Source organism: Orbicella faveolata, unplaced genomic scaffold, assembly GCF_042242905.1.
Source record: "Orbicella faveolata isolate gen_17 unplaced genomic scaffold, um_ofav_v1 contig_35, whole genome shotgun sequence".
Lineage (NCBI taxonomy): Eukaryota > Metazoa > Cnidaria > Anthozoa > Scleractinia > Merulinidae > Orbicella > Orbicella faveolata.
This window is the reverse complement of record NW_028301564.1, coordinates 29726835-29754622: the sequence shown is the minus strand read 5'-3', so window position 1 is coordinate 29754622 and position 27788 is coordinate 29726835. Positions and strand designations below refer to the sequence as shown.

The following is a 27788-nucleotide window of genomic DNA, read 5'->3' as shown; positions in this document are numbered from 1 at the left end:
TCACAGTGATTTCCTTCGTTTCGACATGCTCCGTATAAAATATAATAGCCAGATGCTCTCAAGACAGAGCCCTTTAACTGGGGTGGCCAACATTTTTCCTCTTTGAGGCTGGTTGCGTGTGCAAAGGCGCCAGCCTTTATTGGGGACTGAAGGCAAGAACCCCCAGAAACTGTTTTAAAAACGTTGTTTTCCAACGTTCTTGAAACCGGAAAAACAGTTTACCTCAATATTTCTCCTGATAAAGTTATAATGTGATAAGCTTAGGCACTTAGTTGGGAGGAGAAAGGAATCGGAACAAAATCATTTTCAACGGACTCAAGATTCGATCAGACTGAAAATTTGTTTTTTGATGGCCTTTATTTTTATAGCGGTCTGTTACGCTCTAGTTTATGAGTGACTTGCAAGATACTCGAGTAAAGAATAAACGGAAGTGGGCATGGCCGGTTGAACAACTGGCCAGGTTTACCCATGAAATACCTGCTTTGTTATTGAAAAGTTCGTTTTTCACGTGTTGCATAGAGTTTCACGTGTTTCTATATTTGATTTCCTCCTCGCCTATACAGCTCCCGACGCGTGCACGTGGTAAAAAACATGTCCCCAAGAAATTGTGCTTCTATACCCGCCAAAATTCGACTTTCGCTTTCAATGTTCAGCTTACATTTTATCTTTGTTCTCTGACATTCGACATTAAGAGTTTCACAATGCGGCGTTAGAGTTTCAGAATGCGACATTTGTTTTTCCACGCGACGTTCGTTCGTTTATTCATCCCGTAAACGTGCGAGAATAGGTCCGTCATGTATGAGGACACAAATTGTACCGGAGCAAACTGGACCTGGGCGAGAGCGCGGGAAATGTGGAAAAATGTCATCATCGCTGGATGATCGAAAAAATATTTATAACAGTTCTTATGAGGACGACAGTTTCGAAACAGCAGAAGAGTCAGTACTAGCTGGTCATAGAAGTTCTCATTTCGCGATGGGCAGACGCGAAAGTGTATTTCTTGCAGAATCTTCCACTTCGGCAGAAGAAATTCAAGAGAGCTCACCATTTGGGCAAACTATTAGTGAAGGCTATGATGAATCGACTCCCAGCATAATTGCGACAGTTTCCGCGAATAAAACTGGTGCAATAACAGAAGAACAAGACTATTCTGATCAATTTGAGTCCATAGCTGATAACTTTAGCGAAGATGGATCATCTACAAAGGTGTATGTGAGCGTATTGGCTTTTAACTGTGAAGCTCGGAAAACCGTCGATTTGATTCTGACAGGTGTACTGACCAACCACAATAACGTTCAGAACACTCAAGGAAACCTCAAAAGCACAAACAATATTACCGTTAGCGTTTGCGGTTAACTTTTCTCTCACCGTATTGACTTTTTTCTTGCGACACAATAACATTCCTTAATTTCTTCTGGTATTCACGGTTTTCCGCGTTTCAAAGTAAATAATTTTGTAACCTACTGCTGGTTCTCACTAGCTCATAAGAATAAGCCGAGATACATAGAAGCAGTAAGGCGTTGATAATTAGGCAGTGCTTTTTTTAGGAAAATTTCCAACAAAAGCGCTAATTATCAAAATCTTACTGCTTATATGTTATTGTCATCTTCATGGCATAACAGGTTACCATAGTGATGATGCTGGTAAGAGCACCTTAATTTTAACTTAAGTGTGATATTATTCAAAAATGGCCCCCAAAAACCCCTATTTTGCTGTTTTATAGTTCTGGAAATCACACCATCTACAAATATTAACAGGCTTTCATAGTGTGCTGTTGTTATTTCTACTTTTGAATGGTTACTTTTAATGTACTGTGTGGTATTTCGTTTGCCCAGACTGACATGTGTGGTAAAAGTGGTCAGACAGCAGGTATACATGGATTAAAATCAAACTTATCACATCCCAAAATTTACTGTAATATTTTGATAATTTTAGGATGAATCTATCAGTGAATCAAGAAAGGAAGAAGTACAAGAGAACTTTATTAAGAAGAAGTTAGCAATACTTTTATCCAAGCAGGCCAACTCCAACACAAAGAATTATGGAAAGAAAGATGAAGACAAAAAAATGGATGGTGGGAGCTATTCACTAGATTTTGCAATATATCACTGATGTCAACTCTCCCAGACATCCCTAGACTGAGGAGTCTCCCCAGATTTCCGTGTCCCATATCATATGGGTCACCAAATTCCCCAGAGACTGAAAGGCTCTAAGTACATTTTTTACACTGATTTTGGCTGATAATTTTTTGACATAATTTCTCAGGATAAAATTTATTTTGGGGGCTGAAATGGCATAACTGACTTTTAAACAACATAATGATGGTTGAGAAATAGTCATTTTGGTAACTTGATGTTTATGTCATTTTAGTTGGCATCTCTGAATATATTAAATTTTTGTCTCATAAGATGCCAGGGTGCATCCATAACTATGGCCTCTGAACTTCACTTTATTCCCCATATTGAATACCGTATCTTGGCTGATAACGGGCATCTTCAGTGATCCATGCGAGTCCAGATTTTTCCAGTGAACATAATACAAAGAAAATTGGGATTATTTGAAGAGACCAATAAGAGAAAGAGACTGGATTATGGCTGGCTGTTGGCAGTGTGGCGTGAAATTTAAAAAGCCTTGGCATATCTTAGGCGTGCAAGTCTTGCGGAATGCACCCTGGATAAGATGGGGGTTCTTATGAAGAAAGAGGGAAAAAAGAAGGAAAAGGCAGTTGTGGGGGACAGGGAGCACTCTAGTGTGATAAAGACCCCTTCATTTGAAATTATGGCAATTTTTTTATAATTGTGAATCTTGTTCACCACTCTTTCTTCTTTGTTGTGACTACTTTTGTCATCACTCTCATACTGAAAACTGAGAAGAAATTCAATCACAGTTTTATATCTAGCAAGAGGAAATAAGATTGTAAAATTAATAGTCTGAAAAGGAGTGCTGATCAAGGTGGATTTCCAAAGCAACTAAAAAATTATCCCCTGATGTCCCTCCCTGAGTACCTCGACAGGCAAGACTAAGAGCTAGTGAATCAGTTTGGGCATCTTTATTAACAAGCGAGAGGGTCTGGAGACTCAAGTGGAACTCCGGGAGGGAGGGAGGGAGGGTGAATCAAATGACTAGAGCAAGCGAACGAGAAACAAAGAGAGGTCAAATGACAGCTGATGATAATCAACAACTGACCTAGAGTCAGTTTGGAGAACCTTGGGCTAACTAAGTTATTCCTCATAAATACTAACCATGTCAAAACCCACCCCTGCATATAAACATACAGTTAATGGAAACCAGGGTTATTGATGGCAAGTGTTTATCATTGAGTTTAAGAAATATTAATTATGTGAACATTATAGTACAAGATTTGACGCTTTTCAGTCAATTGGTGAAAATCTTATAAGGATGAAAACTGGCGTCATTTCATTGTGTTCAAGAAAATATGGATAATCCTCCCATTGAGGTATTTTGGTTTGATCTCCCCTCCCTCTGGAGATCTGTCTGGTTTTGGTTCACACTTAATTCCTTTAAAAATTTTGGCTTTGGGCAAGGGACCCTGCTTGGAATTTTAAATAACCCTCCTTGGGGTTGGTAATTGGATATTTTCTGGAACCTCGCATTCTCAGTGACCAGAATTCACAACCAATTCAATCAACTGGTATTTTTCTCTGACAGGACCAGACATGAGCAAAAAGTGGACAAACTCACTAATCATTAGAACTTCATTCTTTATCTTTTAGGTTACCAGCAAGAGAACAACTTCTGTTCAAGAAAATTAAAAATTGTAGAACTGGGCAAACAACAGGAAGATAACCATAGACATTGTAAGCAGCATAAATATTTTAATTTGTTACTTTCAAATATAACATATATTTATGATGTGCAGAACATTTAGTTTTGATTTTTTTTTTTTGCATGTTGAGGATAATAGATAAATTACACAACTTGTGAGTTTTTGTGGAGTACAACTAAATGTGTTTGTTTATCTCAATTGGTTGCACAAGTTTTACAGGATTGTACTTAGCCGTTGACATTATTTTCTTTAGTTAAAATGTATATTATAATTAAGAATGAAATACTGTCTAAAATATATCTATATGCTCTACTTTAAGGTCAGTTTTAAGCATGAACCAATTTTTTTTTTTTTCGCATCAAAATGAATTAAAATATTTTCGCTGGAGATATTACCTTTGATTAACTTTAGCTAAGTATTAGGGCATTGAGGTTTAAGCTAATCTGACTAACGTCTCTCTAAAGAAGAGAAAATGTGATGAAATTATCAAATATGAAATTTTTTGTTGCAAGCTGCAGGCAAGAGAACTGTGTCTGCTAATGGAGGGAACCAGCAGACTTTACAACCTATCGATGGGAACAAAAGAAAGATTGAAAGTTTAGGAATTGAAAACTTGATGAGGAAAACAGAAAAGGCTAGTGTTATTGATTGATTTCAATAATTGTTTAGAAACAATAATATTATGCTAGGAAAATGAAGACTTTTGGCAAGAAGGGCAAGACGGGTTTTTTGTAGGAAGAACATTACAGCTACATTAAAGCAAAGTAGCATGGTCTTGTCCTTTCACAGGAAAATCTTTTCTGGAGACAAGAGAATGGTGTGTATAACAGGTCATGGCCAGACCAGTTCAACTCTGCTTAAGTGGCCATATGAGAACTAGTACAGTGAAACCTGTATTAAGCAGACCCCATATTAAGCGGACACCCTTGACTAAGCAGACACCAGCTCAAGTCCCTAAATTTTCTTCACACATGTACTGTAAAATAAACCTGCATTCAGCAGGCAGCTCTGTTAAGCGGATGCAGACACCAATATTAAGCCATTTTGTTGCACAATAAGCAACAAAACTTCAAGGGCATTTTACCTCCAAAGGTTCAGCTGAGATTCCTTTAACGTTTTTCAGTGATGTCGCTTTAAAGCTAAGTGATTATTCCAGACTGACACATTGACTGACTGGACATTGTGCTATGAGCTTTCTTTGACTGTTTTACACTGTGTTACAAAAGGGTGAATAATTAACTGTTATTGCACAACATATTGTAACCTGTTTCTAGTGGACACCCTGTATTAAGCAGACGCTAATGAGGGTCCTAAGGGTGTCCGCCTAATACAGGTTTCACTGTATGACATAATCAGAATTTTTGAAACATTACTGAAGAATCAGGCAGTTGTCATATCAGGCTATTACCTCACTAGCTTTGTTTAAGAGTTCCTGTTTATTTAGTATTGTTACCAACTACTTGTTTCTGCTTTGTTATGATAATTTTTTTTCATCTTATCACATCTATTTATTTGTTTCCTGAATAAACCATTATTGCATTGTTTTGTATCAAATCAAGAAAAATCATCACAGTAGTGTATTCTTGATATCATAACTACTGATGACAGTTTCAATAGTATGTGTTACATACTAATCAAACTTCCACTTCTCTGCTCATATAACAGTTAAAAGAACAGGAATTTCACAACCCAAGACATTGTAATGACTGTAGGTAATCATCAATATTCACTTCCTGTGTTCTTGTTTTGACTGTTCAATGGGTAAACATCAAAAGGAATCTGTGTGACTATGACTCAGTCTTGTGCATGTGTATATGAAATTACTTACACTGTAAAAATGTTTAAGTGAACACAAATCTCACAACATTCAGATTTGAGTTTTATATTCGCTGACCAAATGGTGGATGGGTATTGTGACTGTGTGTCAGGGATGCTTGTCAGAAATTTTGAAAACAGCCAGACTACAATGTCCAGGATGCAATAAAATAATATCAGTAACTAGTACCTGTTACACTAAGAGGTACAAAATAATATGAATTAATATGGAGCTACTATGAAATTTTAAAGTAGGACATCCTTTGCATTACCAATAAGACCAATAAGTATTAGTGGAAACACAATTTTTAAACCTAGATTTTATAATAATTTCTATCAATGCTATGAAGGAGTTCCCTCCCCAGAGGTTGCTGTGTGTTTCAAATTTTGAAATCTCTGTATAAATGTCTAGTTTTTTATGCCTTTTGGAATAAGTACTTAGTTTTCTGCTATTCCTTTCCAGGAAAATGAAATCTGATATTGCCAACCACTCATTCTTAAAGAGAAAATTAGACATAGTGAAGAGAGGTGAATTTGAGGAGAGGCTACAAAAACACATGTATCAAAAGGCAAGTTTTTATGTTATTTTGTGAGGTGCTGGTGGTGGGGTATGTTTTACCCTCGTAAAATAAAGTCTTACCTACCTACCTACCTACCTATGTGTCTGTGTGGGGAGGGGGAGCAGTGGGCAGGGTAACGGGTGTTGAATAAGCATCCAGGATAGCAATATTCAAGTTCCCTTCTTCTGGCTTCACTGGTGCACATTCTGCTTTTCTAGGATTATAATCCATCAAATATTTTCACTCACGCACGATTGGTCTAAACATGTCACACGACAGAATATGCCCTAGCTAAATCTGGGTAATGTCTTAGTGTCTTAGTATTTTCGCTCGCGCACGATTAGTCTAAACATGTCATGTGACAAAATATTCCCCAGCTAAAATTAAGCAATTTTCAAAACTGCACGTGTTGCAAAAAATATTTAAAGGATAATAAACACGATAGCCTCCATTTGGCGTGAGAATCTGCTCAGATATTTGTCTTCGGACATTATCTGTTCCTTGAAGCTCACAGTTTTCCTTGAGCCATGCTCTCTCAAAACTGTTCGCTTCTTGGAGCAGATAAGGTCTACAGACAAATATCTTAGCATAATCTCATGCCAAAAGGAGGCTATTGTTTTGATATTCCCCAATATTTTGACAAGATCACATGTGTTGGGAAAAATATCTAAGGGATAATAAACACAATATGCGCAAAAATATGCTCTTGCATATTTTTCCTTGGACATTATTTGTTCCAAGAAGAGAATAGTTTTCCTCAAGCTTTGTTTTTGGAAACTGTTTGCTTCTTGGAACAGATGATGTCTGCAGACAAATATCCTAGCATATTTTCATGCCATTTTTATTCTATTCTTGCAGGATTCTGCCACCCTCCTAGCTGAGATAGTAAATTCTTGTACAAAGGCAACTGTGCCTCCAAGTGAGGTTTGGGAGATACTACTTCACAAAGAGGAAAACAAATAATTACTGGAAATGATGGTACAGAGAGAAACAGCACATTTGTCATACTCACTGACAGAAATTTTTCATAAATTTTGAAGATCTCTAAAATTGATTTTGTTTTTTTCTTTTTTTGTTGCTTGATCTTTAAAGCCAAGTTATTTTGCAAGAATAATACTAGGGGTGGTGAATGGTAAATGCTAGACTTTGTGAGAAGGTGAGACTAGCATTTTTCTTTGCAAGCCTGAGACATTTGGACTTCATCAATTGCAAGCTCAAGACATTCAGATTCTAAAATGTTCAGACATCATTTACAAACCAATGACATACAGAGTGCATTACTGAGTAAAGAAAACAAACACATCAGTACTTCAAGACTTTCTTAGCCTTGCAAAAAAGGCTAAGAGACTGCGAGCTCAACACAGCTTTGTGAAAAAATTGAGACTGTAAGACTGCTTAAACAATAGTGCAAGATCCGTGAAATTTGACAAATTTTTGCAAGACCCATGGTTTTTGAATGACCATCTGCCACCCCTAATATTATTAAGTACCCTAGAAAATATGTGGACTTATACCCTGGACTTACAATTAATATGAAATAAGTAAAAACGTTTGGGACATAAGATAAGAAAAGAAGATAAGAACTTTATTAATGTGTTGAAGTCGCTAACATACAATGTATATAATTGGGGACACCTAACTATGATTACTTATCTAATAATTAATAAAATATGAAATACATGTACGTAAGTGTTTTAAAATATATATATATAAAACAATGAGTCATGGTAATGCTTGTTGGCCTTTTACATTGGCCCACCTTTTACATTAGTTCCACTTTGATGTTGGAGGTTTATGTAAGTAATTTCATTTAAACTTTCAGGTACATTCAAGCAGGCTTTTAGCTGGGCATCCAGACATGTTGACAATAATGGAACAATATTTAATTAATGATAATTTATTTTAATTATATTTTATTAGAAAACATGAAATTAAAGTCAGCTCTTTATGAAGAAATCAAAGGAGCTTGTTTTATTTGTCAAGTTTAAAGCTCAGTTACAAAAACCTGAATTGTGACCTTTGCACCAATTATTTACTTTTACAAAATGAGCATTTATATAGGTCAGATTTGTTAAGAGGCAACAAAACAGAAAGTGAGACAAAATGTCCATTAATGCCTTGCCTGAAACAATAGTCTATTTCCAAGTTACATGTTGTCTCCATGTCAAGGCGAGAAGTCTTCATGCAAAACCATTCTTATGAAAAGGTGTTCCACTTGTGTGTTCATTTCATGCAGATCAAACTTGAAACTCTTCTTTGTTCCCATACATTTCCCATAAATTTCAAAACTACAGCTGCCGCACAATTTGTGATTCCAATGTGAACTCTTCGAGCAAAACTTCACAGCAAAATGTGTACTTTTACTGTACACCCTTTACCTTTATCTTATATATCGACACAAAGGTTTAATTGTCCAAATTTTTATTATCTAATTCCACTGAAATTTACATGGATGTTTAATGAGAAACTACTTATTTACACCTACTGACAAATAATATTCAAGAACTAAATTTCTTAGCTAAACAATTGCACCATAATAAATTATTGAACATGACCTAACAACCTGCCCTTAAACCTGTGAGTACACAATAGCTGCACATGATCTGATATGGATTTATTCATCACTGACAGTTTTTCAGTAGCAAGAATAGTAAACTCATTAAAACAAGAAAGCTTTTGCACTGCAAATTTTCAACATCTAATCTAGTGCACTTTGAAGCTCTCAAGTAATAAATATTGCAAATTATCTGATGTGATTCTCATGTTACCCACTAAACTTTTACAGAACTCTTTTTAGTGATGAAAGATAGAAAACACCAGAAGGGGGAAATTCCCACCAGGGAGGCTTTCCAAGGGGTAAATGTGACAAGTGACACAACCCTGAAAACCAGCGACATGGGAATTTCTAATTAGCAACAACTAAATCGAGTGGGCCACTAACATTCAACAGTGACACAGAGAAGCACTAGAAAAGACAGTGACATCGACCCTTTCGGACATTTTTTCCTATTTAGAAATTGTATCCTCTTGTAAAGTCTGTAAATTTCGGAAACAATAAAATTCTAAATGTTTAAACCATGCACTGCATTAGTTTAGAGGGTTATTTTTACAGGAAAATAACCTGCTAACCTGTTTGACAGCAACATATGACTTCATGCAGAAAAACGATGGCGACATTTGCCTCTGCTAGTTGGGCAACATTGGTACACGAAAGGATGTGACATGGCCACCCCCCTTGGAAGGCCTCACCAGGGGGAGGGTACTCCCATGTGAAAGAATCAGGGATGCTTGTCATCTTGCTTAGGGGTTGAAATCATGGAGTTTGGTCTCACTCGGGTATTCAGGATGAAATGCCACTATTTTTAGTTGTCAACGAAGGTATCTTTGAGGGTTTCACACGGAGAAATTATGAAAAATGTATTCATGTCTTTCTTAAAGAGATATCTTTTAAGGGTCAAATAAAGCCTGAGCCACGCCCAGAGAGGTCTCCTTTTTCTGACAGGCATCCTCAACCTTTTTACAAGAGAGTCCCCCTCCCCAAGGTAAAATAATAGCCCCAATTGAAGTCTTCAGCATAGGATATTGATTGTGTTCTAAGTACCGTGTGAATGAATCATGGAAATTCACAAGAAGGGAGAAAATGTAAATATAAAGTGATTTAAGTGACAACAAAGTGCCTAACTCATGTTAATGTTAATATTGCTGCTTTGGCTTAACTTCAAAAGAGTTCCATCTGACTCTTCCTAGAGCAATCTAGTGTCACCTTTTCACAATTTTGTTATCTGCAATATCTTAAGAAATAATCGGTTACTGATCTCTTTTGTAAAACACCTTTGTTTAAATCTTCTGGGGGTAACTAACACTGTCAGAAATGCTAAATAATTTAGAAGAAATTATGAACACCAATATTACTAAAAGGCCCAGTTTTTTATAGGCCAGCAGTTAATGGGGTCTAGCCGAAGTGAGTATCATGCCCATAGAAAACAAGGATAGGCAGTCAGTCTTTAACAGTTAAATTTGTTTGGTAAAAGTCTAATGGAAAAACCAACAAGATAACCTGAGTGAATTTTGTTTAGGGCAATCCTTGGGATAATCAAGATCTGTCAGTAAACATTGATAATAGGAAGAGAACACCAGTCAGGTTCAGAAAATGTAGAATAATAAACATATGATCCACAGCTAGGACGGCAATCACCTTGTCCGTTTCAATCTAGTTCTGTTAGAGTGCTGTCCTCTGTTAGCGAATAGACATTCTTAAGTGCAGCTGTGCCTGAAAAAAGAGTAGATGTAAATATTTACTGTTATTGATATTTTTATTAAATCAAAGACCTTTATGAAATCAAACAAACGACAAGGCACTATTTTTCATTTTGGCGTTAATTGAAGTTGAATCAATATCCACATAAATAATCATCCAGCTTTGTACATGTCTAATTTTGTTAATCATTAAATTACAAACAGAACTGGATGAGAGTCTTATTATCACTGTTGAAAAGAGGACGCCCTATTAGGGTTTTTATGGGAAACAATATTTAATAGGTAGAAAATTAACGGGATGTGGGAACCTCCAACTTCCCACCCCACTGATAAGGCCTCCAAGATGTAAGGTATTATTTATAATGCTGTGCATTGCATCGTTGTCAGCTTGACAGAGAGCTTAATCAATTTTTATCACTTTTCAACATGTTTTTCACAACTTTCTGATGGGTTCTGAGACTTGACGGAGATACAGTATTTACTCAATAATATTAAACGCCGCAGCGTTTATTAACTTTTTCGTGACTTGAGTGCGCCGTTTATTTAAAATCCAATTTATTTCTTGCAAACAATAGTATGGTAAGAGCATTGAAGAAAGCTCACTTTGAACTGAAAACATTGTTATCAATGAAAGCAAACTTCCAAAGCTTGTTTAAGCTGAACTACCGTATATTGTTCTTGTGTTTTGATTATATTCCTTTGAGCTTCGAATGTACTGATATTGAAACATTGTTACAATCAAGGAAAATAATTTTTTTAGGATTGCTTAAACTTGATTATTATCGCATTTGCATTTTGAGTTTATTATGTGAATAAACACTGCATCATTCAAAGGTGATGTTAATTAATATTTCTGCTCTAAAATGTGTTTATTTGAGGGTGGCGTTTAATCGAGTAAATACAATAACTCTCATAGTTCTTCCACTTTGATTTGGCCAAATCAACATAGAGCTATTTGACAAAGAAATAATGTTTCATTCCAGAAGGATTAGGGTGTTGGTAAATTTGGGGTTATCCACTGGAGACCTAAGGATTAAAATGGGCGCTTAAGCAATGACAACAACGACCCCAAGGACAACTCTTAGTAAAAAGTTCATTTATATTTTACCCTTGAATGTCGCAATTGTCTAGATCTCTTCACTGGATGGCTAAGAAATGTTCACAGATTTAAACGCACCTGTACAGCCATTGTTTTGCTCATTAAACATTTTGTTTGGGGGCATTCTTCTTGCTCAGTGTTGTCCCTGTGGTTTGCTTAAGCTCCCTAATATGCTGCTGGGCTTAACATTACTTTTCAGTTAAGACTAAATTTATATTATTTCAGTATCAACTTTCAAATTCCCACTACCGGTTTCCATACAGATCTTATTATACTAATTGAGAGATTTACCTTATAAGCATCAAGACAATCATTTCTCATGAACTACAGTGCTTGATTATTACACTCAAGTTGTGAGAAGTTGATGCAAATTGCTCCACGTAAAGGCTTACCTTTTCTGAAGTCTTTGATTTCCACTTTAAATGGGCTAGTAGATTTCTTAGCACCAATAGTAGAACTTCTCAAAGAGAGTGAAGGTGTATCAGTTCGTAATTCTGCACCATGTGACAAACTGGACAAATTACAAGTAACAGATCCTTCAGGCTCCCTTTCTTCAACACCACACCAAGGCTTCGGTGATTGGGTTACATCAGTTGTCTTGTCTAAGTCAGCCAGGTTTTCAAAAACTTCTGGCAGTTTTGCCAATGGAACATCTGGACGCTGCTCTATGCCTGGTATTTTAAGCATCTCTTGAGTCAAAACTGTCGAAGAAGTTGATGGTTCTTCTTTGAATATATCATTGGAAATTGGGGAAGGACTCTCAGAACTTGTTAAATTATCCAGTTGATTGCTGATGTCAGTTTCCAAATCCACACTCGCAGAAGGCAGATCAGGTTCTAAACAAATGGGTGGATTTGAAGCTGCTAGTTCTCTGGGCACCAGATTGAAGGGGTCCAAACAGGTTTTAATAAGTGGTGTACTTGTAATAACCTTAGAACTGATACCAGAAGAAGATAAGGGCTGATTGAGAGTAGAGGCTGTAAAGATGCTGTTTAGAGAAGAAGAGGAAGGAACAGATATGATGGGTATCACAGAAAATTTCCTCGGCTGGACTGGGCAACTTCCTTGTGAAGATGCAGCAACATGGCTGCTTGTAGTTCCCATAAGTGTTGTTATGGTAGCTGTGGGCAGTGTGGGTAGAACAGATGTTGTAGATTGCATCTCAGGTTGTCTAGGAACTACCTTCATCACAACATTTTTTAAACCACTAAGAATTCCAGCAACAGGATTCTCATTAAGGCCTACTGGTTTTGTTACTGTCCCTGCTACAGGAGGTCTATTGGCTTGTAACTGGCTCAGTGAAGCAAGTGCTCTCAGCGTAATATCAGCATTTGTCTGACCTGTGCTTTGTGGTATCCCTGTGGTGCTGGTCGAAGCTAATGTACTAAGTGGCTTTCCAGAAAAGATCAATTTGGCGGTGGATGAGATGGGAGTAGTTGTTGATTTCGGAGGAATCTGCGAAACCAGCACAGTGTTTTCGGAATGTTTTTTGGAAGTCTGTCCATTTGATGTGCCAGGTGTTTCAGGCATTTTAGCAACACCCAATGTAACAAAACCTGGCACCCTTGCTGTTGCTGGTGTATTTAACACTTGCTGGCTTGATGATGATGCTGGTGCTGTTGATGAAGTACTACCACTGCCATTGTCCACATTTTTCAGAGCGTCGTTTGTAATCTTGAGATGCATAACATTCTTGCTGTCTAGGTTCTTCATAAGTTGTCCACTCCTGATGATGCAAATGCTGGAAGGACTACTGGGGTTTTGTGTGGTGCTTAATCTTGAGAGATTACAAATAATCTTATCACTTGATGGCTGCTTCACCTGTCCAAGTGTATCAATGATGGCTTTGTGCTGTGTTGGATTCAACTGAAGAATTGTTGTTGGCTTGGGTAAAATCTTCACCAAATTTGCTTTGGGACCTTCTTGACTTGCTGATTCATTAAGTGGTTTGCTTTTTGCTGTGCCGTTGCCTGGTGGCAAACTCTGTGAAAGGGGAGGATTTCCTGAAACAAATGATTTAAAGGAAATGCTGCTAGCTTCCTGAGTCTGAACTCCACAGGACACATTGGATATGTTCAAGGATGGCAAAGTCTGGGATGATGACGTGGTTGTACCTAAAATCTCTTTGGATGTTCCTAATAGGCTTGGTGTACTAGCTTTCTTGACCAAATTAGCACCAATTGTGTTCTGATCATCCCTGCTCTTCAATGCTGGTTTGTTGTTGGAAACCCAAGGAGACAGCAATGTTTTCTTTGCTCTAGGGCGACCTTTAACAGAAGGTTCAACTGCTAGTTTTGATTCACTTGGCACATCCACAACTACATCTTCACTGCTGTTTAAATTCTCTTCTGTTTTTGGCAGTTCTTCATCATCCACTTGAATGTTAAGGCGCTGAAATATGGTTTCAACTTTTGCAGAATCAACGTCAATTGATTCTTTACCAAACATCAACAGATTCCTCTTCTCTTTCAGTGTTTTGTTTGTCTTCATCAACTGTGTCTTTTTATTGTTCAATTCCTTGGACCCTTTTTCCAATTCTTCAATAGTACTGATTCCTTTGCTTAGTATAGACTGCTTGCTGAAATACAAGTCTGCATCCACTAGGTCAGTAAAAACTTCCAGCTTCATATCATTGAATAAATCCCCCAAGTGGTGGCGACGTTTTCTTTCCGTGGCACTTCTTGTTGCTTTCTTATTGGAGGTATCTGGATTATGACCATTTTTCTGCATGAAATGAGAATGCAATTCATCAGAATCATCTGGATTTATGATCTTTATCATCTCCCCTTCCTGCATCTTGGCACATTGCAAGAAAATATCAATCTCATTGGGTAATGCTTGAATGGATGTATCTATGGTCCCATCCTTTGTCATATCTGGGTGATAACTGAAATGACCTGCCTCAATGCCGCTCACCACAAGAAAATTTTTTCTCATCTCTTTCCCAACTGTTTCAACATCGACATCCACAATTTCTTCTCCCTTCTCCATTTCCTCCTTTTCAACCTTTTCAATCTTATTGTTCAACAGAAAACAACCACAGCGATCTGTAGACATCTCTATGTCTGAGGAATGATCACTTAAATCAGACAGAACACTAACACTTGTTGTTTCGTCATCTCGATCGCTACTGTGGGGAGTACAACCGTCCAGGGAATTCTTTTCTGCCATTTTTGCTTGACTGAGCTCTGAAGAAGTATTACCTGTCAAGTCTATTAAACGTTCTCCACTGGGTGATTCTGAAGTAAGAAGTTTAGTTTTGAAACTACCATCCCTGGAAAATCCTGGATAAACTGCAGTACGAGCACATGTGGCATTTTCTATCTTAGGCTTAGATGATAAGGATTTTGCCTGAGTATTCTTGTTGTCTTCCTCACCATCATCTTTACCCTGTGAATTTTCAACACCTGGAAAATGAAGATCTGGAAATTCCTCAGGATTTGGAAATTCATCATTTTCCAAATGATCCAATAACACATTGGACATGCTCTCTGAAACTTGGGCTTTTGGTTCAGATTTCTTCTTTTTCTTTATTCTAAATTTTGTTTGGCTCGTTTGATCACAATGTTCATTTTTCCGTTTTTTCTTCTTTTTTTTCTTCGGTATTGGATCAGTGGAAGTGCCAATCCCCTCTATCGCACCCTCACTTTGGTTAAATTCAGCAGCAGACAAATCAACTTGACCATCCCCCCTGTCCACCACAGCTTTTTCAGGTTTTTTGAAAATGTCTTGTGCTGTGTCTTCGTCATCTCCTAAATCTACAGTTTCTGAACACAGGAGCGAAATTTCTGAGAAGACATTCGTCGAAGATTGCGCATTCATTTCACTCCCGCTAGCAGAAATGTCGATTGAAGTAGACTGAGAAAGCTCACGGTCATCTAAAATCGTACCTACCGATGACACTTTATCGATCTTGGACTTGATCAAACCATCTGCAGGCGAACTGTGCTTCGGTTTTGACGCCGCCGCCGTTGTCAAGGTGGAAATTTGTTTCGGCGGCTTTTTCTTCGAGGTCTTTGCCGCTTTCTTCTTGCTTGGCGGAACAAACAGCCCGCAGTTATCTCCGAGACGTTTGCCAGAACCCTCAGCTTTCCTCTTTTGCCCAACAGTTACGCTGATAGCTGCACAGTTCGTTTCGTTGTGTTCAATGTGAGTTTCGAGCTCATCGAGCGATTCGAAAGACAAGAAGGCAAAGCCACCCAGAAGGTCCAAGTCGGGCTGTAAATCAACCCTTCTAGAAACGCTAGCAGGCGATTTTCCCTTCCATCCGACCGCTGGTAGAAAGCCGAACGTCGCATTCGTCAAGTTAACGTCCAAGATTTGAGTTGTGGGGCCGAATGTTGTGGCCTTCGGCTTGGATTTGCTCCCCATTGCACGCGATGCTTCCGGACACCGATAGTCGCTACTACGCCCTGTTGAATTCGCACTCGGTATCCCACTGATCGACCTCTTAGCAGCTAAATTAGTTAATAATATTGCTATTCGACCGAACTATGGTACATTTTGTGGAAAATAAGCTCCAGAAGTCAGCGAATTTGACCTTGTTTTGCTGAAGTTTTAGGACTACAGCCACGTGTTTTCCCCCAGAATCCTCCACCCTAATCGTCGCCATTTTGAATTCCAAATAAAGCGCCTATTGTGCTTTTGACCAATCAGATGTCTCGTATGTAAATGCACTGTACGTATGTTTTTTCCGTGGCGGCGCTGTGATCGTGTGACCAGTTGGGCAAATTCTTACCAAGCTTGTGAAGTTTTGCCTAATAATTTGGAAAATGAACTTAAAGACCAAGAAGAGTTCTACCAGGATGTGCATTGGATTGTTTTTCTTGCTTGGTGGAATTGAATATGGTAAGTAACGGATAAAGTTGATTTGGCATGCTTCGAAAACTTTCCCAACACCCAGGGAATCAGGTTTGTTTTGCAGGTCTGTGATTGATACTTATTTGAATCATTTTTTTGTTTGTGCTTAGAAAATATGACTGCCTGTTAGCAGTGTTTTCTTTTTGCTTGTTTGGTTTTCAGTTGCATGGATTTTAAAGAGATTAAATGAAGATAAATGCAAAATTTCGCGCATTCTGGCGGTTATGCAAGCTTATGTCACGTGAAGTTTGGCAATATTTTCATACGCTTACCGGCGTTTTATAGGAATCCTGACAGGCGTACGTAACTTATCTTTATTGACGATAAGTTATTTTAGGATTGATCAGTGAGTTTATTTCTGATAAGAGTTCATTTTTTCCCGAGAATAATCGTTATATTTGTTCATTGGAGTATAATTTGCAGGTGTCATAGTGTGACCCCCCCCCCCCCCCCACCCCCCATAAGCCGAAACATATTTTCAAGCTTTCTGGACTTGCATTATGGAAGATACTATGTTTATTCAAGAGCTTGTTTGAAAATGTAACAAACCATAGCACTTTGGTACTGAACTAAGCCCATCACAGACATCTCAGACCATCAACAACTTACATTACAACAACAACAGCATCTTTATTTTCTCAATATAAATATAAATGTTATAACATTTTTAGTTTACTTAATATACATATAATGTTTTAGATTAAGTAACTGTTATAATCTTGTTTCAGTAAGACTGGAAGCTAAATGAACCATTTGGTTTTCGAGTTAGCCTCCAGTCTAGTTATGGCTGCAATGTAATAGTAGGACAGGAGAGATGAAGGAAGAATTTGGAGTTTACAGTTTGGTTTTGGGGAAACAAAAACTAACTAGAAGGGTTATTGATCTGACAGTAAATAAAGTTGTATTTTTTTGTAAAAAGCAAATATGCCAAGTTCTTTGAAATGGATTGAAAGTTCTTTCCAAAGATCTTCTTGAGCTTTTGTCCTCAGCACATGTGCAATTGTACAACTATAGAGAGCCACCTTAAGGTAGAAAAATAAACAATTGTTAGGAATTTTCCCTGCATGTAAACACCAGTCTTGAAAATGTAAGCTTCAACATCCCAAGTTCAAATAGCGCACAAAATACTGATCTCTGACGTTGTGTGTACTAACCTCTGTCTTACCATTTTTATTGTGGTAGCTGTTATCCTTCCAACTCTGTGGTTGTATTTGGAGCACAGTTTTGATGCCGAGCAGTGGTTTTTTGGAGTGGTGTTTGCATCATTTTCTTTTGCTAATTTGTTGTCAAGTCCACTGTTTGGTTTCTGGGTTGACTACACACGCAAAACCAAAACTGTCATTCTAATTGCAAATCTGTTTGAGATAGGAGGTTAGTCAACATTTGATGTACAATATAAACTTATTTTTCCAAGCTCCCTTCTGTAATGCCAGGGATTTCCTTGTTATTTATTTCCCTGTTACATGCCTTTTTTTTCTTACATGTGGCTAGTGGTGCTACATTTGTCTAGGATAACTCAATCCTGAGTGGAGGCAGGGGACTGAGTGATCAGCGCGTTGACTTGCAATGCAGCGGTTCCAGGTTTAAGTTCTGCTCTGCCCACTACCTGGATTTGTTTCACTCTAGCCCCAAGTTCAAATCCTTGGTGCCTGCCAAAAAGAGTTTATCTCAACAACAGATATGCATTTAGGTTTCTGGAATTTAGTATTTTGATATAAAATTATCCTAATAAGTTTGAGAATGGCTGCTTAAAAATATCTTGAAAATGGGCAACTGTTATATTGGAGTCTGAAAATTTCTTAATACAGTTAATGTTGGAAATGTTTCATTACTTCCGAGGCATCAGTTATCTTAATTTGTTATGCTTGTTGTAATCCATGAATACCCCTTGACATCTCACACAGTGTGGAAACAACATTGATACAGTAATGTTATCCTTTCAGGTAATTTCTTGTATTTTATTGCTTGGTCCAAGTACTGGGTACTCATTGCACGATTCACTGCAGGTGAGTTGAATAATGCAGGCTCTTGTTCTTCTTATTTACTTTGTCCTAGTTTTAGTCTTTATCGTCATCATCATCATCATCAGCAGCAGCATCATAATCCTCATCATCATTTATTTGCCACACCATAAATAATAATAAACGATAATAATATTAACAAAAAGGCAATGAAGGGACTTCCAAAAAACTACCAGGTTAGAGGAGACCACCTTAGTTGTTAATATAGTAGAAATTTTAAGTTTTGCGTATGCCGTTTGGCCAATTCTTGTTTGTGTATTGATTTGGTAGACCTCAAATTCTCACATAACTTATTCAACATTTTGCTATCCTGAGCAAGTCAACTAGCCTTCCAAGCAGATCTCTTGAGACTTGTCGCATAATCAATCCTAGGGAGGATTGCATGACCAGCCATAAAAATGTCTGCATAGGAGCCTTCATATTCAACAGCACTAACTGAGTGTGACAGAGTCACTAGATGTATGATTGATTGAGGTAGACCGTGTATAGCTAACTTGACAAAATTACGCTAACTTTCTCAAAATACCTACCTGTTGCATTGTTTCTTTAACAAAAATAATTTTAATGTATAGTTACACAGTGTTGCCTCTTTTAGGCATAGGTGCTGGAATAGGAGCTGGAATATTTGCACAGATTGCAAGAACAACAACTGAAAAAGAAAGGACTGGAATGTTCTCCATTGCCATGGGTTTGCGCCAGTTTGGTTTGTTAGTAGGTATGTCCATCTGGTGAGATATTTAAATGGCATGAAGTTATTTGGTTATGTCGAGCCACTGCTGTGTTGAAAATTTATGTTAAACCCACAATCCCAGACAAAAATGTTGGGACACCAAGTAACTTATCCCCTTCCCCCCAGTTACTATGTTGATAATCAGGTATCTTTTCCCATTCAGTCGCAAAAAAATGCAACATTTTCCAATATTGATCTAGGGAGATGGGGGATACATCATCCAACAACTACTTTTGTCTGGAATAATGGGTTGTGTTGTCAAATCAAATTCAAGGCACATGATAACATAATATCCAAGTGAATTTAAAAGCTTATACATGTATGACAGAACATAATTATTTGAATTGTGAAGAAACTGAAATATTGTTTGTTTTGCATTTGTTTGTTTTTTTCAGGGCCTGGCTTTAACCTTTTTTTGAGGAAATTTAATTTCAAATTAGGACCGTTTGAGGTTGATTCTTATAGGTCACCTGGAGTAAGTTCAAGTTTTAAGCATTTTAAAAAAGATTAAGAATGTGTGCAGTTTGCTATCCATGATAAATTATGGTGAAAAGCATTTAATAGTACTGAAATCCCCAACAGGTCTCAGTTGTTCAAAGATTGGGTAGGGCTATGTACCGGATGAATCACTATATCCAATGGATAGTGTGGTTTGTTTTGTTAACACTTAACCACGGGATAGTGATTTATGTGGTGGATTAGCATTATCCACCCTTCAAACAACTGGGCCCTGCTTTAGAACATTGGTGGCCTATTTTGGGTGCTTCCGCTCTCAATAGCCAGTCTGGCAAGCTGAATCTTAGAACAGTCAAGTAAGGATATTTTTTGGAACTACACAATAGGACATTATGGCCTTGGACAGTATTTGCGTCCCACTATGGGATGTACTACACCATTCATAGTTTGTTGTCATGCATTTAAGTATACTGTATTTGTTTTTTCTGTCATTAGATTTTTATGGCTGCAGTATGGCTGATACTGGAGTTCATCATGCTGTTCTGTTATTTTGATTTTCCCATGGTGAAGCCCATTTCTAATGATGAGGAAAGTGAACATCCAAATGGGTACAATCACAGTGTGAACAGCAGTATTACATCTGGAAGTGTCAATGCTACCAGGGTGGAGAGAGGCTACGACTATACTATTCCCAGTGACACAATTACTGATGATTTGACCAGTAGCGATGCAGTTATTGATGGCGAAAAACAGAAACTAGTAAATGTTAATGCAGTAGGTCTTCACAGACGACCGAAGAAAGCTTCTGTAATGGACAAATGGCACTTGGCTAGAGGTAGGCGTGAAACATGCCACTGAACTCTTAAGTGCTTTGTTGTTATTTAGAGTAAACTTAGTAACAGTTTATTGTAACTGATGTCTATTTCATAGATCTTGTCAGAGAGGAAGTGATTGTTATCTTGGCTTCACAGTTCTTGATGTTCTTCAATCAAACAGCATTAGAGGTTTGTTAGCAAACAACAAGGGATTTCTTCTAAGCATCAGTCACAATCAGGGTTCTTGTTAAGTGCCGGCTGCCAGCTAAAAAACTGCCTACTTTATTTTTGATTCATGGCATTTTGACCTTGTCCAAAATCGATTTTTTTTTTTCAAGGAAATGTCTCCAAGAGAATGTATTTCAGAGCCAGTTACAAAATTTTCTGGGGGAGCATGCCCCCAGACCTCCCTAGAAGCTTGTCCCTTCACTACTCAAATCAGTGTCAGCTGTCTACTTCATGAAAATAGCCCTCTACTCTCTAGATTAATGAGGAGAACCCTGACAACATCAATTAGAGGGAGGTGACTTACCAGTAACAGAAATGCTTGTTAATTGGAATTACACTAAAAATGTTAAAGTTAGTGATTAAGGATGAAGTGTTCATTCAGGCAATTCAACATGAGACACAGTCTGAAAAGTAAGCATTTTCAATTCCAGTTTCCCTTATTGAAACTTAACTAGCAGGTAGACTAGCTGCACTGTTGGTAATTATGCAGTTCCAGAAAATATCCATACTTCGCCCACAGAAGGGATTGGAACATCCTGGCGGTGGAGGTTTCTGTAAGACCAAAAAATTTAAAGAAATGTATGAAGCATAATTGAAATTTCCAGAGGGGTTGGTGTGTGAGTGTGTATGTGTGTGTGTGTGTGTGTGTGTGTGTGTGTGTGGGGGGGGGGGGGGGGGGTCTTAGAGGAAATCGCTTCCATGGGAGAGGTATAGATATTTTCTGGATCTACACCGTCAACTTTTAGAGCATCTCGACCACACTGATTTGGTGGCAGATAATGCTATGCTATTAAGAAAATTGCTGTAGGAAACTGAAAGAAATTTCTGTACCAGGCTGGAAATAACAGTTGGTCATCTGAAATTATCCAAACAAATTTTTGAAATTGCCCTAACTTACTAATTTTTATCAAACATCACGATCAAGTTCTGAAATGACTTTGGCTTTTAGTTGTCAAGGTGCTGTTTGCAGGCCATGTCTGCTTTGAAACCTGAACTAAAAATCGCAACTCTTATGGGTGTGTGGTTTGTTTTGCCTTAATTGCCCTTCCAGACATGCATTATTTGTGTAATTAATATCAAACAAATTTGTGATATGTCAAGCCAAAATAGAGATCTCAAAGGATCTCAAAGCCTTTTTTATTTTTTGTGAAAAAAAACTTTACACCACTTGTAAGTGATATTTATTGTTACTTTAGTTCAATATCAACATTATTTTAGTGAATGGAAGTAAGCCTAGCAGGTTTTCTCTGCCCAGAAATTAAGAGGTTAAAGTGTTGCAGACATTATGTTGTAGACATTACAGATTCTCTCTCTTACTTTTATGATAAACTACATAGCTCTGAAAAGAACATGATTCATTTTAGCATCAGTGCTTTCATGAAGTAATCAAACGAATATTTCTCATTTTGAAGAGTCAAGGAAAATCTATAATATAAAATCTATATGTTCCTTCGCAATGTTTCCTACAGTTTTCAAAACTTATCGAAAAGCACTATTATAGACATTTTCCCTCAAAAGAAGTTCTCAACAGACATTTTTCAATTCCGAAATTTGTTATGGATGCGATTAATTGGTAATTCGACCTCATGTCGTACAATTCAGGGAATAATTGGGCTCATAATTTTAAATATGCTTCGTGCTTTGCTCTTGTCCGATTTTTAAATTACTTGTGCGATTGCCTCCTGAATTGAACTTCACTCGGTCCAATTACTATAACTAACAAGTATTAGTTACTTTTATCACAACAGCAGAGTCAGGCTAATTGTATCAATTGTATCATTCCAGTGGTTTGGCCATCTCAATGACATGCAGCCCTGCTTAATATGGCACATTGTGCCCCAACACTGTAACATTCCTCAGTTTGACTGTAAAATCTATTTTTGTCATGATTTATATTGCAGGCAATAGTTACCCCTATGTCAGAATATCTTCTGGGCTGGCATGAAATTGAAAACAGTATTGCCTACTGTCTAATAGCATTAGAGGTAATAAAAACATAATTTTTGTGAACATTTTTCCTTCTTGGATGGACATAACAAATCACTTAATTCTCTTTGATAATTCTGTCAAAATTAGTGGAAAATTATCATTTTCTCCAGGTTGTTGTTTATAAAAATTAATAATAATATTATGTGAAATGTTTAATTGTGTTTTTCTTATCAGGCCATTCTGGTATTTATTCTTGTCAAAGTGCTGAGCCAAAGGATGGCAGACAGGTAAATGCCAAGCTTGTTTTGCTTGATTTGTCAATGGTCTGTAAATGTGGAATAGGTCATTTTTAATTAGTTTTTCAGAATAAATTATATTGGTATCTATCTTATGGTTTCTATAAACTCAAAGTTTGTTAGTTTAACTCATCAATGTCTTTTGCTTTTCTTTCTAGATGGCTAATGGTAATTGGTATTGCATTTGAGGGTTTTGCCTTAATCTGGTATCTTTTTCTCTTAGCCAATGCAAAGCCATGTAAGTTTGCATATTTTCTCTCAAAGCATGTGATGTTTAATTTTTCAGCGTTTCTATACTTCATAGATGATAATAAGTGTCTAAAATCATGAAGTTTCCTTGCTTCAAAATATATTAGGTTTGATAATATTGTTGTGCGATCCATATGATAATATAATGTCATGTTTCTGACAGTACATCTTGAAAAAATCTACTCTCCTTGTTTGCAGTTCATTAGTCTGCTTCAATAGCAGAACACCTGGAACAGGCTAAAGCCTGGGGGAACTCCCTTATTAAAAGGAGGAGGGAAGTTTTGAAAGGAACCCCTAAGGGTACATGTACCAATATCCTGTTTTGTGGGCGTTGCTTGAATATTTTTCACCCTGAGGGGTACCAATTCTTAAACAACACATCTCCTGTCATATTTTTTCGGCTGAATACGCTAAGAGTTACTAAAGCTGCCTTTTTAACCCATCCTTTTTAAATAGGAGTACCTCATTCCTCCCGCCGTTATCCATCCTTTTTTCTTTTGTTTTTTCTTTCTTTGACATTTTCCAGTTGAAAAGAACTAAAGACAATTTTTGAGATCACTATTAAAACATGACTTTGGATACCTGCCTGAAGTGAAGTTTTCTTTCTGTCTTTTCAGATGACTCGGTTGTTCTTCCTACCATCATTGTTGGCACAATAGTTATCGTGTTTGGCTTGCCGTTTTTCTCAGTGGCAAATATTTCACTCTACTCTAAAATCACTGATGAAAAAACCCAAGGTGAGTGGATTTTTGCAGGAATAAACTCTCTTCAAACCCTAAGATAGATGAACAGCTGCAAGTAGTCTTATTGATGAAAGATGTTGTGTAATGATGACAAATTTGCTCACCAACAGATCTGTTTTTATTAAAGAGAAGCATTTTTCTTCATCGTGTTTTACTGCAATTTTCCTACTCGTTGGATCTGAGCTAATCTAGCTTATAAGTAAGAACAGTCATAAATAGAAGTAACGGTGACATCATCAAATTTGAATGTTCACACATGACCATTGTCATCGTGCTTTGAATTAGTCCTAAAACATTTTTCAAAATTTAAAAATGTTCCGTGTCGTTAATCAAATTGCCGTAAGCAAATTGTAGGTTTGATTTACACAAATAATTCGTGCCATAGTTACGCGTGTCGTAAGCTTGTTACATACGGCAAAGTTGCACTGTCTAAATTTGCATTAAGGGAGCTGCAACATGGCAGAAACGGACAAAAAGTCCTTTAGGAACAGTGGTCATGACTGGTCTTGGACAAAGCTCCTACACAGAAACATTGATGTAACAATGTGTGAAGGATCATAATGTGGTTTATTTCCGAACCTCAAGTTGTGGTCCTCTTTTCAGGAATTGCTCAAGGTGTTCAGAGGTCTATAACAGGAGTGGCTATGATCCTAGGGCCCTTGTGGGGTGGGGCCCTCACACGGAGGCTCTATCTTATGTTAGGAGTTATGGCAGCTCTTGAAGTCATCTTAGCAGTAAGTGGAAAAGATTTGTTAGCGTTGTCTTTGGGTATTCTCTCCATCAAAGTCTTATATAGGTCGTCACGCTACCGTTCTCCTAAAGAAGTGTTCCGTGACGTTGCAAAGCGGTTTACAAAGTAACGGCTGGAAAGTTTGACCTCTTGTTTCGTGCAACTTATGTCATGATATGGGTCACAGGTGGAGAGCTATAAACTATCTTGATTTTTTTCCCGTTAACTGTATTTTTTGTTTTGTTTTAGTATCAGTTACAATGTAGCCTGTAAAGGCTGTCTAGTAGGGTATACAGTCGAACCTCCGGTTGCGACCACCTCTCGCAAGCAACCACCTCTCCTCAGCGACCATTTTTCCAAAATACCAAGAGTTTCTAAGGCCCGGTTCATACGTCGCATTTCTGCCGTGTCGAATTCAATTCAACGAATTAAGTTCGGCAGAAATTCGACGTCTGAATCAGCAGTCGCATTTCTGCCGCACTTAATTGAATTGAATTCGACACGGCAGAAATGCGACGTATGAACCGGGCCTAAGTCAAATCAGTATATGTGGAATCTCTTTTAAGCGAACGCGACCACATTTACAGCTAAAAGTTTGAAATTTTCTTTCGTTTTTAACCTCCCATAAGCGACCACTTCGCAGATAATAGAGCGGAAATTGGATAATAAGGTGTCCATTGACATTATCGTATTCCTGGGTAGTACACGAGACGGAAGTATTTCAATAGGAAGCCGGATTTTTTTCTCGAAATTGACTTTTTACATGAACAAAATGTTTAAAACATGGAGTAAGTCTCTGCTGTCACAATATGCTAATGAGGCAAAGTTTCGATCCACTATGGTCTAAGCTCCCGTAAGCGACCTCCTCCCGCAAGGGCTTATGGGAGGTTCGACTGTAGGTTGAAAACAAATCTGCGAGTGGAGTGAGCCTATTGTCGAATGGAAGATCTCACCTGCAATAACGCGCACGGCACATTCCGCCCGCCGATTTTCGTGTTCGCCAATTCACCGGTGATTTCATGTCAGTCTGTTAGTTTGGGTTTGTTTATTATGACAAATTTAGCAATATCTTGTTGTTGTTTTTTTTCTACAGACATTGATGTTTCTCTCTTTTGATCGACTTAAAGAACCCCAGCAACAAATTCCTTCCTCGTATGACCAAATAGAAACGGAAAATGAACGACAACCTCTGCTGGCTTGAAACTACCGTGTCAGCTAATAAGATCGTAGTGAATATCTGCTGAATAAGACGAAATAGTCCGGGACGAACAACTAAGATTGAGGGGATCTCCTGCTGCCCCGCCCACCCGTTCAATGTTATGTTCTTATACCAAAGCCCTCCTGTAGTTCCGTAAGGACTTCTCGCGGATTAAGACCCCCTATTTTAATTTTATTTCCGATTTCAGTAATGAATGTCTAGACGTAGGTTCAAGTATTTTTCTCAATTTCTGTTGATTTCTCAAGTTGGAGTTGTTTTTCGAGCCATGTACAAGTTTATTAGACAACCGTGTTTTGTTCGTACATTATTAGCCTTGTAGATAAGTTTGGGCATTTCGCTCGATACGTATATTTAGATTAGTTATGTTCACAGTTTTGTCTAAGTTGAAGTTATAAATTCATTCACGCCCAGAAAGGGAGTCAAAATACGTGAGAGGGGAGCTGAAGAGAGAGGGGACAAATGTTGTGTCCTGGAGGTCGATTTCCTTCACTATGGACTTTATAGGAAGGTTTACTCCATCAGGATACAGATGAATTTATGGACGATTTATATTGGAATTGGACGATGTTTTAATCGTCGAGATCTTAAATTACAATTCAACTTGTATCTGCAAGAGAAGGACATTTTTCATCATGTTGTACAATGTTAAGAGAATGGAATGGCTTGTTTAGTTACGCAATGTTCCTTTGATGTTAAGATACAACAAAACAAACATATTCAATGGTTTATAAACCTTTCCAAACCTACAATACTTCGATGAAAATGTAATAATTTATTGGTAGAAATGTTACATTAAATACTGTACACCTTTACACTTGCATAGTGGTTTGTCCTCCGTGCAGTCGTTTCTTTCTTGCACAATTTTCGATCCTCTATGATTTCTTGTAATCCATCAAATCTTTTGCTCGCGCGCGATTGGTGTAAATACGTCACGTGACCGAATATTCCCCAGCTGAAACTGGGGAATATCCGAGAACATTCCCCAATTTTCGAAACTGCGCGTGTTGCGAAAAATATATACTTGATTTTTGCGGGAGTTTGTTTTTGCGAATGGACGTTACTTTGTATTTTGCGGAACTCATTTTTGTGATTGTAAAAGACTGGTTTTTCTTGCTGGGTATTCATTTTTGCTATTTCCGGGAAGTCGCGTTTAATTGAAATAATTAACACATTTTCGCGTTCGTAAATTAATCTGCTCGCAACTGAAAAGTGAAACAACATGTAGAGATGTAAAACGCAGTAATCCAGTAACCAGTGTCACTCTACCACAGTTTCCTCGTGCTTTTATGTGGCTGATGGTAGCAACAAGATTCTACTTGTGATGTTTATTTTTGCGACGAAATTTTTTTGCAACAATATGTTTTTGCGGGAACTTTTTTTGCGGATCGTGGAAAAAAACGCAAAAATTGCAAAAATTAGAACCCGCAAAATTTAGTGCCACATGGTAGTTGTGATTTTGTTGGTGCTTTTGTCAGAGTTTATTACCGGAATACCCCAAACCAAAAGCTTTCTTCGGCTAGAATAGTCGAATTAATTTCCATCATTGTATGGCTAGCTCACTGAGTGGGCAAGATGAACCAAGGTGTAGTAAGCTCCCCGGGTCGGCAAGATGGCTGTAATTTTCCCCGCGCGGGACTACCCGCTGTGTCCCGCAAGAAAATAGTGTTCTTTTTCCACGTGATAAATCCTGTATTGACCAAGCTTGTAAGGTTAAGATGGCTTTACATTGGCCTCGTTCTTTTTTTTTTTGCGTTTTTATGGATCGCAACTCCGTTTCGGTTCATAAACCCGGCACACAAAAAGAACTTGGCCAATATCCGGTCAACTTGACCTCGCGCTTGGTCAATAACCTGCATCTCTTATTTCGTTACTCACGGGGAAACGGGTCGGGGGAGGGAGGGCTGGGGTCTGTACCCCAGGAATTTAAAATTCGGGATCTTTCCGCTTTCTGGCAACATTTTACGAGACGAACTACCTTTATTTTTTGTGGATTT

General features: G+C 37.8%; 3 protein-coding genes across 5 annotated transcripts; 2 read left to right on the top strand and 1 right to left on the bottom strand.

Moving 5' to 3' along the window:
* The first annotated feature begins 462 nt into the window (after positions 1–462).
* LOC110043070 (uncharacterized) lies at positions 463–10630 on the top strand. Of its 2 annotated transcripts, none has more exons than XM_020748479.2 (8): positions 463–1206; positions 1936–2074; positions 3735–3818; positions 4306–4421; positions 5453–5499; positions 6066–6171; positions 7021–7140; positions 7985–10630. In XM_020748479.2, exons 1-7 carry the CDS (start codon positions 799–801, stop codon positions 7123–7125), a joined length of 1005 nt encoding a protein of 334 aa, XP_020604138.1. In that variant the 5' UTR covers positions 463–798; the 3' UTR covers positions 7126–7140; positions 7985–10630. The 2 variants fall into 2 exon arrangements, with proteins under 2 accessions (XP_020604138.1, XP_020604137.1); XM_020748478.2 differs by having other exon boundaries at positions 4300–4421.
* LOC110043068 (uncharacterized) lies at positions 7217–16117 on the bottom strand. The gene is made up of 2 exons (XM_020748476.2): positions 11911–16117; positions 7217–10432 (listed from the first exon to the last, which is right to left on the bottom strand). Exons 1-2 carry the CDS (start codon positions 15887–15889, stop codon positions 10368–10370), a joined length of 4044 nt encoding a protein of 1347 aa, XP_020604135.2. The 5' UTR covers positions 15890–16117; the 3' UTR covers positions 7217–10367.
* A 76-nt stretch (positions 16118–16193) lies between these two features.
* Positions 16194–26612, top strand: LOC110043080 (major facilitator superfamily domain-containing protein 8-like). 2 transcript variants are annotated; one of them, XM_020748494.2, is made up of 13 exons: positions 16194–16366; positions 17561–17749; positions 18322–18384; positions 18995–19114; positions 19525–19604; positions 20081–20420; positions 20516–20589; positions 22530–22613; positions 22792–22844; positions 23012–23091; positions 23720–23839; positions 24449–24579; positions 25669–26612. In XM_020748494.2, exons 1-13 carry the CDS (start codon positions 16291–16293, stop codon positions 25774–25776), a joined length of 1518 nt encoding a protein of 505 aa, XP_020604153.1. In that variant the 5' UTR covers positions 16194–16290; the 3' UTR covers positions 25777–26612. The 2 variants fall into 2 exon arrangements, with proteins under 2 accessions (XP_020604153.1, XP_089129552.1); XM_089273426.1 differs by lacking the exon at positions 25669–26612 and having other exon boundaries at positions 24449–25648.
* The last annotated feature ends 1176 nt before the right edge of the window (positions 26613–27788 follow it).

Excerpts from the sequence above, each read along its gene's own strand:
- LOC110043070 (XM_020748478.2), top strand. The coding sequence starts at position 799 with ATGAGGACACAAATTGTACCGGAGCAAACTGGACCTGGGCGAGAGCGC. Across the intron at positions 4,422-5,452 it reads TGATGAGGAAAACAGAAAAG|TTAAAAGAACAGGAATTTCA; the intron begins GCTAGTGTTATT and ends CTCATATAACAG. Across the intron at positions 6,172-7,020 it reads AAAAACACATGTATCAAAAG|GATTCTGCCACCCTCCTAGC; the intron begins GCAAGTTTTTAT and ends CTATTCTTGCAG.
- LOC110043068 (XM_020748476.2), bottom strand. The coding sequence starts at position 15,889 with ATGGGGAGCAAATCCAAGCCGAAGGCCACAACATTCGGCCCCACAACT. Across the intron at positions 10,433-11,910 it reads AATCAAAGACTTCAGAAAAG|GCACAGCTGCACTTAAGAAT; the intron begins GTAAGCCTTTAC and ends CTCTTTTTTCAG.
- LOC110043080 (XM_089273426.1), top strand. The coding sequence starts at position 16,291 with ATGAACTTAAAGACCAAGAAGAGTTCTACCAGGATGTGCATTGGATTG. Across the intron at positions 20,590-22,529 it reads TCAATCAAACAGCATTAGAG|GCAATAGTTACCCCTATGTC; the intron begins GTTTGTTAGCAA and ends TTTATATTGCAG. Across the intron at positions 22,614-22,791 it reads ACTGTCTAATAGCATTAGAG|GCCATTCTGGTATTTATTCT; the intron begins GTAATAAAAACA and ends TTTTCTTATCAG.